The sequence below is a fragment of the Gekko japonicus genome, unplaced genomic scaffold (assembly GCF_001447785.1).
Source record: "Gekko japonicus isolate JY-2015 unplaced genomic scaffold, Gekko_japonicus_V1.1 scaffold1623, whole genome shotgun sequence".
NCBI classification, from domain to species: Eukaryota; Metazoa; Chordata; class Lepidosauria; order Squamata; family Gekkonidae; genus Gekko; species Gekko japonicus.
In genome coordinates, this window is record NW_015163139.1 from 13,955 (window position 1) to 25,618 (window position 11,664).

The following is an 11,664-nucleotide window of genomic DNA, read 5'->3' on the forward strand; positions in this document are numbered from 1 at the left end:
GGCTTTTGTGCGCGCCTACACGCTTCGGTTGTGTTGACCCGAGGGCGGGGGGGGGGGGCATCGCACGGCTTTCCTGAAGCCGAATTGGCCTTGCCATGACTCAGTAGTTTCTTTTATGAGGCCCCCTAGGCCTTGGTGTGTGTGTTTGTCAAGCTGGCTGGATGTGGTTGGGGAGGGAGGGAGGGAGGGAGAGAGGGAACCAGTTCCAGCAGGGCCCCCACCCCCTCTTCCTCTTATTTGGCCGTCTCTCTCTCTCTCTCTTCCCTTTCCCTTCCCCTCCCCACCAGTATTTCAACTAGAGCCCGCCCCGATCATCACCGTCTGCCATTTTCTAAATCTATTTCCTTAGCGCCTTTTATGTCCCCTAGTCCTTGGCGCTGTAGTGAGGATAGGTTTTCTCTTCCTCCTTCTCTCCCCCCTCCCGCTTCCCCCATGCTCTGAGCTGTTGGCAGCGCCTTCGCCTTTGTTTCTCTCTCTTGGCTGGTCTCTCAATTGTGCCACTGTGAAATGTCCAATTTTTTTTTGCTTTTTTATTGACATGCCACCACCCAAGCTTTCGACTTTGCCGTTGAAAGCAACTGTAACGCTTATCTTTCCTTCTCCTTAACACAAGTATTAATTTATTTAAGTTGCCCTACTTTTTTGCCTCCTAAAGTATAATGTTTAAATGAATGTATAGAACAGACATTCGTTTTAATACCATCATTGATGCAGTTTCCATACATTTAGTAGTCCCTTGTGATTTTTGTCTTTGCTTCTTTGACTCATACTTTTGTATTTATGTGTGTTATATATGAGGAAGAGTGTGTGTGTGTTATGCATGTATAGCAGCTTGTGAAATGTGCTTTATGTAAACTAGTGAGGAAGGGTAAGTTATTTTGGTCTTTTATTGTAGCTTTTTGTGCACTTGACTGCATTTCATAACAGCTATTATGAACTGATATTCCTGTTATGCCATCATTAGTTTTGTACTATGCTGGGGAAGTTTGAGCAGTTCTGTAAGGGCAAGGTATGAAGTAAAAGCTTTATTTTAGGATGTGTAGGAGAGCAGAGACCAAAATAGATATTTAGGAAGAAACCATCTGATATATATGATCTGCGGTGTCTTTTTAGGAGTGGCAGAGCAGCAGTCATTCAGGCCTTAAGCTAATCTTTGCTTTTTCTACTTAACTTGCTAAGGGCTAGAATTAACATTGGCTGCAATAGATTTTGACCTAGATATCTGTCTAAGCCTTGTCTTTTCATAGTGTTAATCAGCATTTATATTGTTTTGTCATAGTGGGTTTGTATTCTGCTGTTTTAGTTCTGTGTACTGTGCAGGAGTTGGGCAGCCTATTGAGATATAAATAGAAGCTGATTTCAGAGGCCCCTGTTGACGAGGTTTTGTGTCTGAGCCTCTAGCTCAGCCTGTCACATTGCAGCCTTGTGACAAGCGGAAGCTAATGCACGCACCCATGTGACCTTAGCTTCTGAGAAATAATAAAACAAGCAAGCACACATGTAATGGTATTATAAGTGAATGTTGTACTGGAAATGTGAAGGTGTAAAGGAAGGTAAGTTGCTTGAGATTAAGGTTCCATTACAAGCAGTACATGAAAAACACTTGAGATCGGAATCTGTTATTTTCTTTGCTTCAGTCATTTGCAGATGGGGAAGGGCCGTGGTTCAGTGGTAGAACATCCGCTTGGCATGCAGAAGGTCTCAGGTTCAACCAATGGCAATGGTATAAGGCACGTTTTGTGTTTTCATGGGGAGTGATATTTCTCCATAATGATAGTGGTGGTATCTTAAGAACTTCAAACTGGATGTTGTGAATTGTACATAATAGTAAACAACTGAAAATGACAGTATATGTCAACTATTTAGTTGGTTGAATACTGTTCCTATTTTGAATTACCTCAAAATAATCTTTTGACATGAATTGTATATATTAGAAACATATTTAAGATTTGTGTATTTTTTATGAACATAGATTTACTCATATGGTTCTTAAGAAGTAAAAAGTGACTTGGGGAGTGGTAGGTTTTTTATTAAGGTTGGGCTAGTAGTGATGTGATATTATTGGACAAGACTTGTCTACTCTTTTGGAAAATTGAAACAGGCCCTCCGTTATGTCCCCCTTGAGAATAAAGATCTTCTGTAAACCTTCTAGCCATTTATACACATGGTATCCAGTGCAAACTCCCTTGTTGCCATTTAGAACAAGGGTAATTTTTGGAGCTGTTCTCAGTTGATATTCCTGTGAAGCTCTTTGGCTATCCTAATCAAAATGTTTTACGTTTCAGGATTTTAAATATTGCTTACAGTATGTATGTTGTCCTAAAGTTCTTAGAAGATGTGACACTTTTTTTTTGTAAGGGACCATATTATACCATGATCCAGTTGAACCAGGGTCCCGTGGATCCTGTACCAAGTTTTTAAAATCAGTATTAGTTTAATTGCTTAATGAAGGTAAAATTTTTAGCATTATATAAACTTTGGCTCTTGGGGTATTCACAGATGATGAGGCCTTTGCTAGCAGCCAAATATTTGTGGCCTGCTCTGATAGTTACACTTTTTGTTGAGTTACTGTAAAAAAGGAGCTTTTGTTAATGAACATATTAAGCAGACATTTTTTTAGAAGACCTGTTCCTGCTAACATTACTGAGCTGAATGGTTTTGGTTATGTAGAAGTAGCAGCTGATTTCTTTATACATGAACAATTTAATTGCATGATGTTTTTAATTAGTACACTATCTGATTTCCTGCACAAGTTGTCATAAGCCTGTGTATGTTTTTGGAAAGTATTGCAGTGGTAACTCTCAGTTCATCTGAGAACATTGACCAAACTCATTCTATCCATATGTGTTTTGAAAAGCTAATTTATCTTTGGAGTATAGCTGTAGCCCCTCAACAATAGAGCCTGATGATAATTCTGGGTAATTATATTTTATAGATGTCCAAAGCCTGTCCTGTAATTTTAAGCTTATTTAAGATAACTATGGGCAGTTCAGGTAATATTGTTTTATTCTAATTTTTAAAGGGCAAACTTTGTGCAAGAAGCAGTCATCGGCCTTCATATTACTCACTGGCTCAGAAACTAGTGGCCTGATTTGGATGGTTATAGAAGTTGCTTGTGTGCATTGTTGTGCTGTTAATAGAAGTATACTTGGTTGAGCATCTGAATGAACATTCTTGTCTGGTTGGGCATGTACATTGAGGAGTATTTGAGTGCACATACAGCTGAAAGCCATGCAGCTTGCATAGACCTCATCTGCACCTAAATATGCATCCTGTTTACACCCCCTCCGTAACTATATCAGAGCAGGCATACTCATTCAGCCTTAAAAGCGTGGGAAGGGGGCTTTAGCTTTGAGAAAGTGCCCCAGTTTTCCACTCTCACTTCAGACCTGCTATCTGCTGCTGTTATGGACTGGCTGGATGAGGAGCCACAGTTCTTGGCCCCTCCAGTAGTTTTGGGCAGAGAGGCATAACTTAAAAGTATGATAATATCTCAAGGGTTTATATCTGTAGGGATTCCCTTCTAGCTTGTCCACACACTGGAACCCTAAAGTAGAGTGATACTATGCTGTAAACACAACTATTAAATTATTATACCATCATGTGCTAGGCCCTAATGAATTTTTAATTTATTTTTCAGCACAGAAATGGCTCAGGAGACCAACCAGACCCCAGGACCCATGCTGTGTAGCACAGGATGTGGATTTTATGGGAATCCTAGAACTAATGGAATGTGTTCAGTCTGCTATAAAGAACATCTTCAACGACAACAAAACAGTGGACGAATCAGCCCAATGGGTATGCCTTAAAGTATGAAACGTAACTGTTGTAGTGGGTAGAGTGTCCAACCAGGATCTGGGAGAACCAGGTTCAGATCCCCACTCTGGCATGGTAGTTTGCTGGGTGATCTTGGGCCAGTTGGACTGCCTCACAGGGTGGTGGTTGTGAGGATAAAGTGGAGAAGGGAGAATGGCATAACCTCTTTTGGTGCCCTTTGGGAAGAAAAGCAGGTTATAAATCACTGGTTCCCAAAGTGGGCAATACCGCTCCCTCGGGGGCGTGAAACGATCCTGGTGCAGATCCACAAACTGCGTCTTTTTGTACACTTCTTAAAGGTAGATTTCCGGGGGGGGGGACGCTAAGTATTTTTTTTTCTGAAAGGGGGTGGTGGTAGGCCAAATAAGTTTGGGAACCTCTGTTATAAGTACATAAATGCTATTCAGAAATGCTATCATATTTGAGAAATAAACATCTTTGTGGATACAGGTATTCTCAGCTCTCCCAAGTTTGAGGCATTTTTGGTTCTTAGTCGTTCTCATTGTACTGTCAACTAATTTGAAAGACTTACAGCAACAACTTGTAATTTTTTGATATTATAAATTTACATTTCTTTTTGTGTACTTATTCTCTGTGTTGTGCAGGGTCGTCAAGTGGTTCCAATAGCCCTACCTCAGACTCTGCATCTGTACAAAGAGCAGAAACTAGTTTAAACACCTGTGAAGGTGCTGCTGGCAGCACATCTGACAAATCAAGGTAAAAACCAAAGGGGGCGGGAACAGTACTGTGGTAAAGAATTGAGGCTGGAAGATAGGTCTAGGAAAGCATCTGAACATGATGGTACAGGAGTTCGTGTTAAAGCTAGTTAAAGAGGAAGTAACTGCCAGAGTTGGATTTCCAGCTATTAAAATTTGGGGGGACCTTTTGTGAAGGCAGAATAAATCTAATATCTTAAGCGTACCACATTTTCCACATAGGTGTTATGGTTTGTTTAATCAAACTTTAGCATCAGTGAGCTCAGTAACAGCTATCAAAAGAAGCTCAGGGTTTAAAATTTTTAATTTTATAAGTTGTTAGACTTCCTAACAGCACTAACACATTGCTCTCATTTCACTGAATACAAGCAGAAATGTGCCTGTTGCCGCCTTGCCTGTAACACAGCAAATGACAGAAATGAGCATTTCAAGAGAGGAGAAAGTAACTCCGAAAACAGAGACAACTGAGCCAGGTATGCTTTTCAAAAATAATTTAGGTGCAGTTAGTTCAGTGGGACCTGGCAGCTCTAAACCTTTAGCAACCAAGGAGGAAAAGATTAACACTTCTTTGGATTTTAGAGTTAAGATAAATCATGCATTAAAAGATCGTAAATATATTTTTAACAACCACTGAAGTTTAAAGTTCTTCTGAACTATTTGTATGCTATTCACTTCCACTTCCATTAGTACACTAGTGCATTAAGTAGTTGGAATGCATTGAATTCTAATGACCTGCTTGTTAAAAAAAAAATCCATGAAAAATATTTCAGCCTGGTGATGTTCAGTGGCTAGTAATATAAGAAACCTGCAGATCATAATCAAAATTCATTTTTCACAATGTGAATATTTGGTGTTTTCGAAGTATTTGTGAAGATTGTGAAGGCCTCAGAGTTGAAATGCGCCCAACATTTCACTTTTTCTATAATGTGTATTCTTATTCAGTAAAATATTTGAAATAATACAAATAAGGATAACATTCGTATGCACAGTTATAACTTGTTAAGCGTGCTTTAGTTGTGTTTAGTATTGCTTCAGCATTTGAAAAGTTAAACCTTTAACCTGTGTTATGAAGATTAATTCTACATAGTGAATGGACTTGGGTATGGGATGTAGGCAAATCAGTATAAGGGAAAAAGCTGTTTCAGGCAGGTACAGCAGAGCCCTTCTGATAAATAGTTTCATATATGAGCTAGCTTTTTCTGACAACTACAGGTAGAAGGAAGCTTGAGAAATCTTTAACTGAATAGCACAACTGAATAATAGGGGTGAGGAGGGGCTGAGGCTCCGTGGAAAAGCCTCTGGTTTGCATGCAGAAGGTCCTGGGTTCAATCCTCAGCATCTCCAGTTAAAAAAGGACCAGACAGTAGATGATGTGATGTCTACCTGACACTCTGGAGAGTTGTTGCTAGTCTGAATAGACAGTACTGGCCCAGGTGGACCAATGGTGTGATTCAGTATAAGGCTGCTTCATCTATTACAATAAAGAGCAATATTTTGATGCCTTAGAAGTTGTCATCTGGCCTTGATTAATGGAAATTGATTATTGTTTCAACATGTTTAGTTTTAGTTTTATTTACGGCTGAAGCCAGCAATTGACAATTAAGACACAGCAAAATTGATAGTAAGAACACCTGAGAATAAAAGTAAAAGAAGCTTAAAAGAGCAATAAAATACATTATAAAATTCTTAAGAGATAAACAGTTCACAGTAAGATGATTAACATTTAACTTGCTGCATTATTATAGATTTTCTGATTCTTAAAGCACTCCATCCATATCTGTATTTATTTATTTATTAAATTTCTAACCCGCCCTCCCGCCAAAGCAGCTCAGGGCGGCTTACATAGCATTTTAAAACCAGCATACAATTTTAAAACCAGCAAAATAACGTAAAATACAATTCCACAAAATTCCAATAAAATTCCAATAAATACAATTAAACTATTGAAATGCGATGGCATCATATAATACAGTGCAAGTGTGGCACGACCGATGGAATCAATTATTACTGGAATGCCTGCCGAAACATATCCGTTTTCACGGCTCTGCGGAATTGCTGGAGGTCCCGCAGAGCCCTGATCTCACTAGGGAGCTCGTTCCAGAGCATTGCCGCCACTAGGGAGAACGCCCTGGTCCTAGTTGCCGCCAGCTTGGTGTCCCTAGGCCCAGGGGGGCCAGGCGGTTTTGTGTTTCAGATCGCAGTGCTCTTTGGGGAACATACGGGGAAAGGCGGTCCCTCAGGTAGGCAGGTCCCTGACCATTAAGGGCTTTAAAGGTCAAAAACAGCACCTTGAAGCGAATCTGGAATGCTATTGGTAGCTAGTGCAACGACTTTAGCACAGGCTGGATGTGCTCCCACATAGGGAGGCCCATCAACAGCCTGGCCGCAGCGTTTTGCACCAGCTGCAGCTTCTGGAGTTGCCCCAAGGGCAGCCCCATGTAGAGAGCATTGCAGTAGTCCAACCTCGAGGTGACCATAGTATGGATCACTGAGGCCAGATCATTGCATTCGAGGAACGGGACTGACTGCCTAATCAGCCGGAGATGGTAAAAGGATGTCTTGCCAGTGGCTGCTACCTGGGCCTCCATTGTCAGGGAAGCGCTCAGGAGCACTCCCAGTCTCCTGACCCTCAGCACTGGCACCAACAGCGCCCCACTGAAGGCTGGAAGTGGGACCCCTAACCCCGAGCCGCTCCGATTCAGGCATAGGACCTCCGTCTTCGTCGGATTCAATGTCAGTCGGCTGAGCCTAAGCCATCCCGCCACGTCCTGCAACGCCCGGTCCAGATCTTCCAGGGTAGAGCCAGACTAACCGCCCAACAACAGATAGAGCTGGGTGTCATCTGCATATTGGTGACACCCTAGCCCATGCCTCCGGGCAATCTGGGCAAGGGGGCGCATATAGATGTTAAATAGCATTGGGGAGAGCACTGTCCCTTGCAGCACTCCACAGACTAGTGGATGCCTTCGGGACAGCTTCTCCCCAAGTGTCACCCTTTGTCCCCAACCCTGGAGAAAGGAGACACGCCATTGCAAGGCCAGCCCCCGAATCCCCATGTCGGCGAGGCAATGGGCGAGCAGCTGATGATCATGCATAACCTATTCTAAGTAAATGGGCAATATTGTAAATGAAAGGAACATAGATTTCTTTGTTACTTTTAGTTCATGGGCTTACTAGTAAAATGGCTTTGAAATGCCTTTATAACTAAATCTGAAATCATGCTAGTTTCTCATGTGTGGGTCTATGGCAGTGTATCTGAAAAGTGTGCACAACTAGGTAAAAACCAAGGTAGGATGATGCAATTAAGAAGTTACTACTTCTGGTTCTTTTAAGCACCTTAGAATTGCAGCAGCTGTTGGGAGGGAGTAGAAAATTTACATCCAGGGTAGCCGAAGTAATTTTTTTTTTCATATGGCAACATGGATAGAGTTTGCTGCATGAAGCAATGAAATGCCAGGCCATTGTCCTTCACTTTCCATTTTCTCAAACAACTTATTTCTAGCCATGAAACAAGCAGCCCTCAGCCAGTATTTGGGAACAGATGTAATATTTTGTGTCCCTATAAAGCTTTGATATCATGAGTGGTGTCTTAGTTCCTTTTAACTGTGTTAGTCATGCAGTATAACACTACTCTCATATAGTTGAATCCAGCATAAGGATCATGCAGAGTCCACAGAAGCATCCCTAATCTTCCCAGTAGCCATTTCTATCCCCGGAAAAGCTTATTCATAGGGTTGCAGGACCTGTTTGGAGTAATAGCCATGCTGGTTGGGAAGCTGCAGTGGGGAGCGGGTGAAATTGCCACCTCCTTTCATGTCATTGGAATTGTGCTCATGCAACAGGCAGAATGAAATGATTTTGCCCCCTCCCCAGTGCAACCTCCTGACATGCATGGCTATTAGTCCCACAGCCCTGCACATGAAATTTCCTGGAGTTCTGGTATCCCACATGGAGTAATAGCATGGTGCTGGACATAGATGCTGCAGGGAGAGGAAAGCCTGGAAAGTTAGTGATTGCAGGATGCAATCAGAAAACCATGACATGAGTAATTCTCAGTTTAGAATTGATAAAATATGCAAGAAACGGGAGGGATATCCTTGAATGTTTAAAGCTATAAAACGATTGCAATTTTATGTTTTCTTTCAGAAATGTTATTCCAAGAAATTTAGCTAGTCTTTCATAAATTATCATTGCTTTTGGAGTTCATGTTGGATTATACTTTAGAAGTGCCTTGTGCTGTTTGATTAATCAACTCTGGCTTTTTTTGTTTGTTTCTAAACAGTTGTAACTCAACCCAGCCCTACAGTTACTCAACCTAGTACATCTCAGAATGAAGAAAAAACGCCTGAAATGCCCAAACCAAAGAAGAACAGATGTTTTATGTGTAGAAAGAAGGTTGGCCTTACAGGTATGTTCATTGAACACTGTTATCCATGCATACCCAGTCTGTGGTGGTTAATGTTTTCCATGTATGATAAACTTTTATCAGTACTGAAAATCAGAGATAGCAAATACTGATTTTTCATGGGGTTTTAAATTGCTTGCCTAGAATAATGGTCTTAATTAACTCTTTGCTTCAGTATCTCAAGATGACACTACTCTGTTGTTTGCACAGGGTTTGACTGCCGATGTGGAAATCTGTTTTGTGGACTTCACCGTTACTCTGACAAGCACAACTGCCCATATGATTACAAAGCAGAAGCTGCAGCAAAAATCAGGAAAGAGAATCCAGTTGTTGTGGCTGAAAAAATCCAGAGAATATAAACTAACCTACTTGGTGAAAAGACTGATTTCCTTTTTATTTTAAATAATCCTAGGAAAACATTAAAGAGCAGATGCATGGCCATTTTCCTTTGATGTTCTCCCGAGTTTTACTTTAGTCTGTCTTATTGATTGATATTTTAGGATGTTGTGGGTGTTACAGGCAGAATTGGATAGATACAGCCCTTTAAGATGTATACATGCCCTCCCCAAAAATGATTTGAAAGAGTACGACCTGCACTGGAAAACTGACATACACAAAGGACAGAGTTGTCTAGTTCACATGTGCCAAACAGATGCATAAAATCTGCATGTTTGCAGCAGATTGCCTTTTGGGAATGTAATTGAGGTATATCATCCTTGGATAGAGCTATGTGCCTGTTTGATTAAATGTACACCAGGAATAATGAGTCTACTTTTACCATAGTTAAAACTTCGTCCTCTTTAATTTCCACAACTTGTAGTTTTGGAGCTGAGCTGCAGAAGATCCACTTTCTAAATGAGAATGCTTGTTCAGGTGCCATAAGCCTGCAGTTTAAGGTCACCTACTAAACAAAAGCAAGAAATCTGAGCTGGAAGGGTGAAATCCTTGGAACTGATGAAAATCACTCAACTTGTTAAAGTTGTTTCCAAAGGAGAAAATTTATTTTCAGAACTTTATGAACTAGCCTACAACAAAAACTTTGTCTGCTTTTTCTTGTGTGTAGCAAAGTTGTGTAGCACAACACCAGAAGACTTTGTTTTACAGTTTACAAACAAAAGGCTACATATTTTTTATAAACTTAACTACAGCAGCTCTGTCAAATAACATGCATCTGATGAACCTAGGTTGCAAATGTATTCAAGCATTTAATTTTTCATATACATTTTATGTTGAATGTGTTCTGGGTTCAAGAGAATCTTAGCTCTTAATTTTTATAGTTTTCAGATGTAGTGAGATTGCACCATTTTGCATGGAAAATCATACCCAATATGGCTGCTGTAGACTAAGTGGTACCTGGAACCACTCTGAGGGCTGCTTTATCATTTTAATAGTATTTGGGTGTAGGACTGTAGTGTTCTTGGGTGTATTGCATGGGCTGCATTATCTACAGCATTGTACAATAACAACTCTAGAAAAGGCAGTATACTTCACTGATGCTTGTCTGGTAATATCACTTCTGTGTTATAATGGAAGGTTTTTTGTGATGTATGAAACTTGTGTTTTTTATATAAACAAATACAGTTTAGACTAGTGTAGTGGTAATGCCTGTTCTCATCTGTAAATAGTTGTGTATACACAAGGCACTACTTCTGACATCAATTGCAATGTTCAGTCTTAGTTTCTTCATTAAAAGCATCAGGTTTTTGCTTTAAACTTTGTCCTTGGTTGAGTTATTAGATTTACAAATGTGTACAGATAGTTCATATTTATGTACTGCACATAATCATGCTACCCAGCATCTATGCGATATTGTATTATGTAAATAATAAAATCATGTACAGAGGGATCTAGTTCCTTTTTTGATGGCTTATTGAATAACCAGGGTTCTGTTCTGTGAGAGTAAGAAATGTTTGAAACTAATCCGGACTTTTATTTGATTTCTAATTCTTGGGTTTATCTGCATTAGCCTATGGATGGGGGAGGGATGCCAAGCATTGCCTGAGGAAGATTTATTCAGGTGAGCAGTGCCTAAGAAAAGTAATACAAACAACTCAATGACTAGATGGAAGTTTCGCAAATAACGTTCTCCCTAATAAGAGAAACCCTATAACTGTTACTGTAGCCACTTTTGTACAGATGAGGATAAAGCAGAGTCTACTTAAAAGTTCTCAGTTACTTTTGTACAGATGAGGATAACTCTACACTGCAAATTAAGTCATCTTAGATCTGCTTTTTAAAGCAGAGTCTACTTAAAAGTTCTCAGTACTTACCTGATTGGTGGATCCAGGCGGTCAGCCGTGTTGGTCTGAAGCAGTAGAACAAATTTAGAGTCCAGTGGCACCTTTCAGACCAACAAAGGTTTATTCAAGGTACAAGCTTTCGTGTGCAAGGCACACTTTTTCAAAATACATTGGAATTTGCTGCTACTTAATAAAGAATGTTCTTTTGAGTTACTGGATGTTTGAGGTGAATGGTATTGTCATGTGCCGCAATAATTACTAACGGCAGAAAGCCTGTGTTATAAATTGAGTGGTGACAGATTCAAGAATACAAGTATCAGCTCTTCCAAGTGTGTTTAATGCTGTGCATGTGGTTACCTGGTTATGTGCTTCTGAAATATTCAAATGAACTATGACAGATATGCTTGCTCCATACTGTTCTCAAACAAAACTCTGATTTTCTCTGCTTAAAATTATGCTGTGTAGTAGCTAAGCATTGCTGTAACAT

The 11,664-nt window shown here is 40.3% G+C and overlaps 1 protein-coding gene across 3 annotated transcripts in view; it reads left to right on the top strand.

Moving 5' to 3' along the window:
• Window positions 1–11,089, top strand: part of ZFAND5 (zinc finger, AN1-type domain 5) — a 12,064-nt gene extending 975 nt beyond the window's left edge. The window contains exons 1-6 of one of the 3 annotated variants that reach the window (XM_015406981.1): window positions 1,464–1,553; window positions 3,641–3,798; window positions 4,422–4,533; window positions 4,905–5,005; window positions 8,815–8,940; window positions 9,148–11,089. In XM_015406981.1, coding sequence (XP_015262467.1) covers window positions 3,648–3,798; window positions 4,422–4,533; window positions 4,905–5,005; window positions 8,815–8,940; window positions 9,148–9,296 — 639 coding nt within the window. In that variant the 5' untranslated portion in view covers window positions 1,464–1,553; window positions 3,641–3,647 and the 3' untranslated portion in view covers window positions 9,297–11,089. Of the gene's footprint in view, window positions 1–1,463; window positions 1,554–3,640; window positions 3,799–4,421; window positions 4,534–4,904; window positions 5,006–8,814; window positions 8,941–9,147 lie in introns of those variants that run through there. The other 2 variants (XM_015406980.1, XM_015406982.1) reach the window with 2 other exon arrangements.
• Window positions 11,090–11,664: the final 575 nt, after the last annotated feature.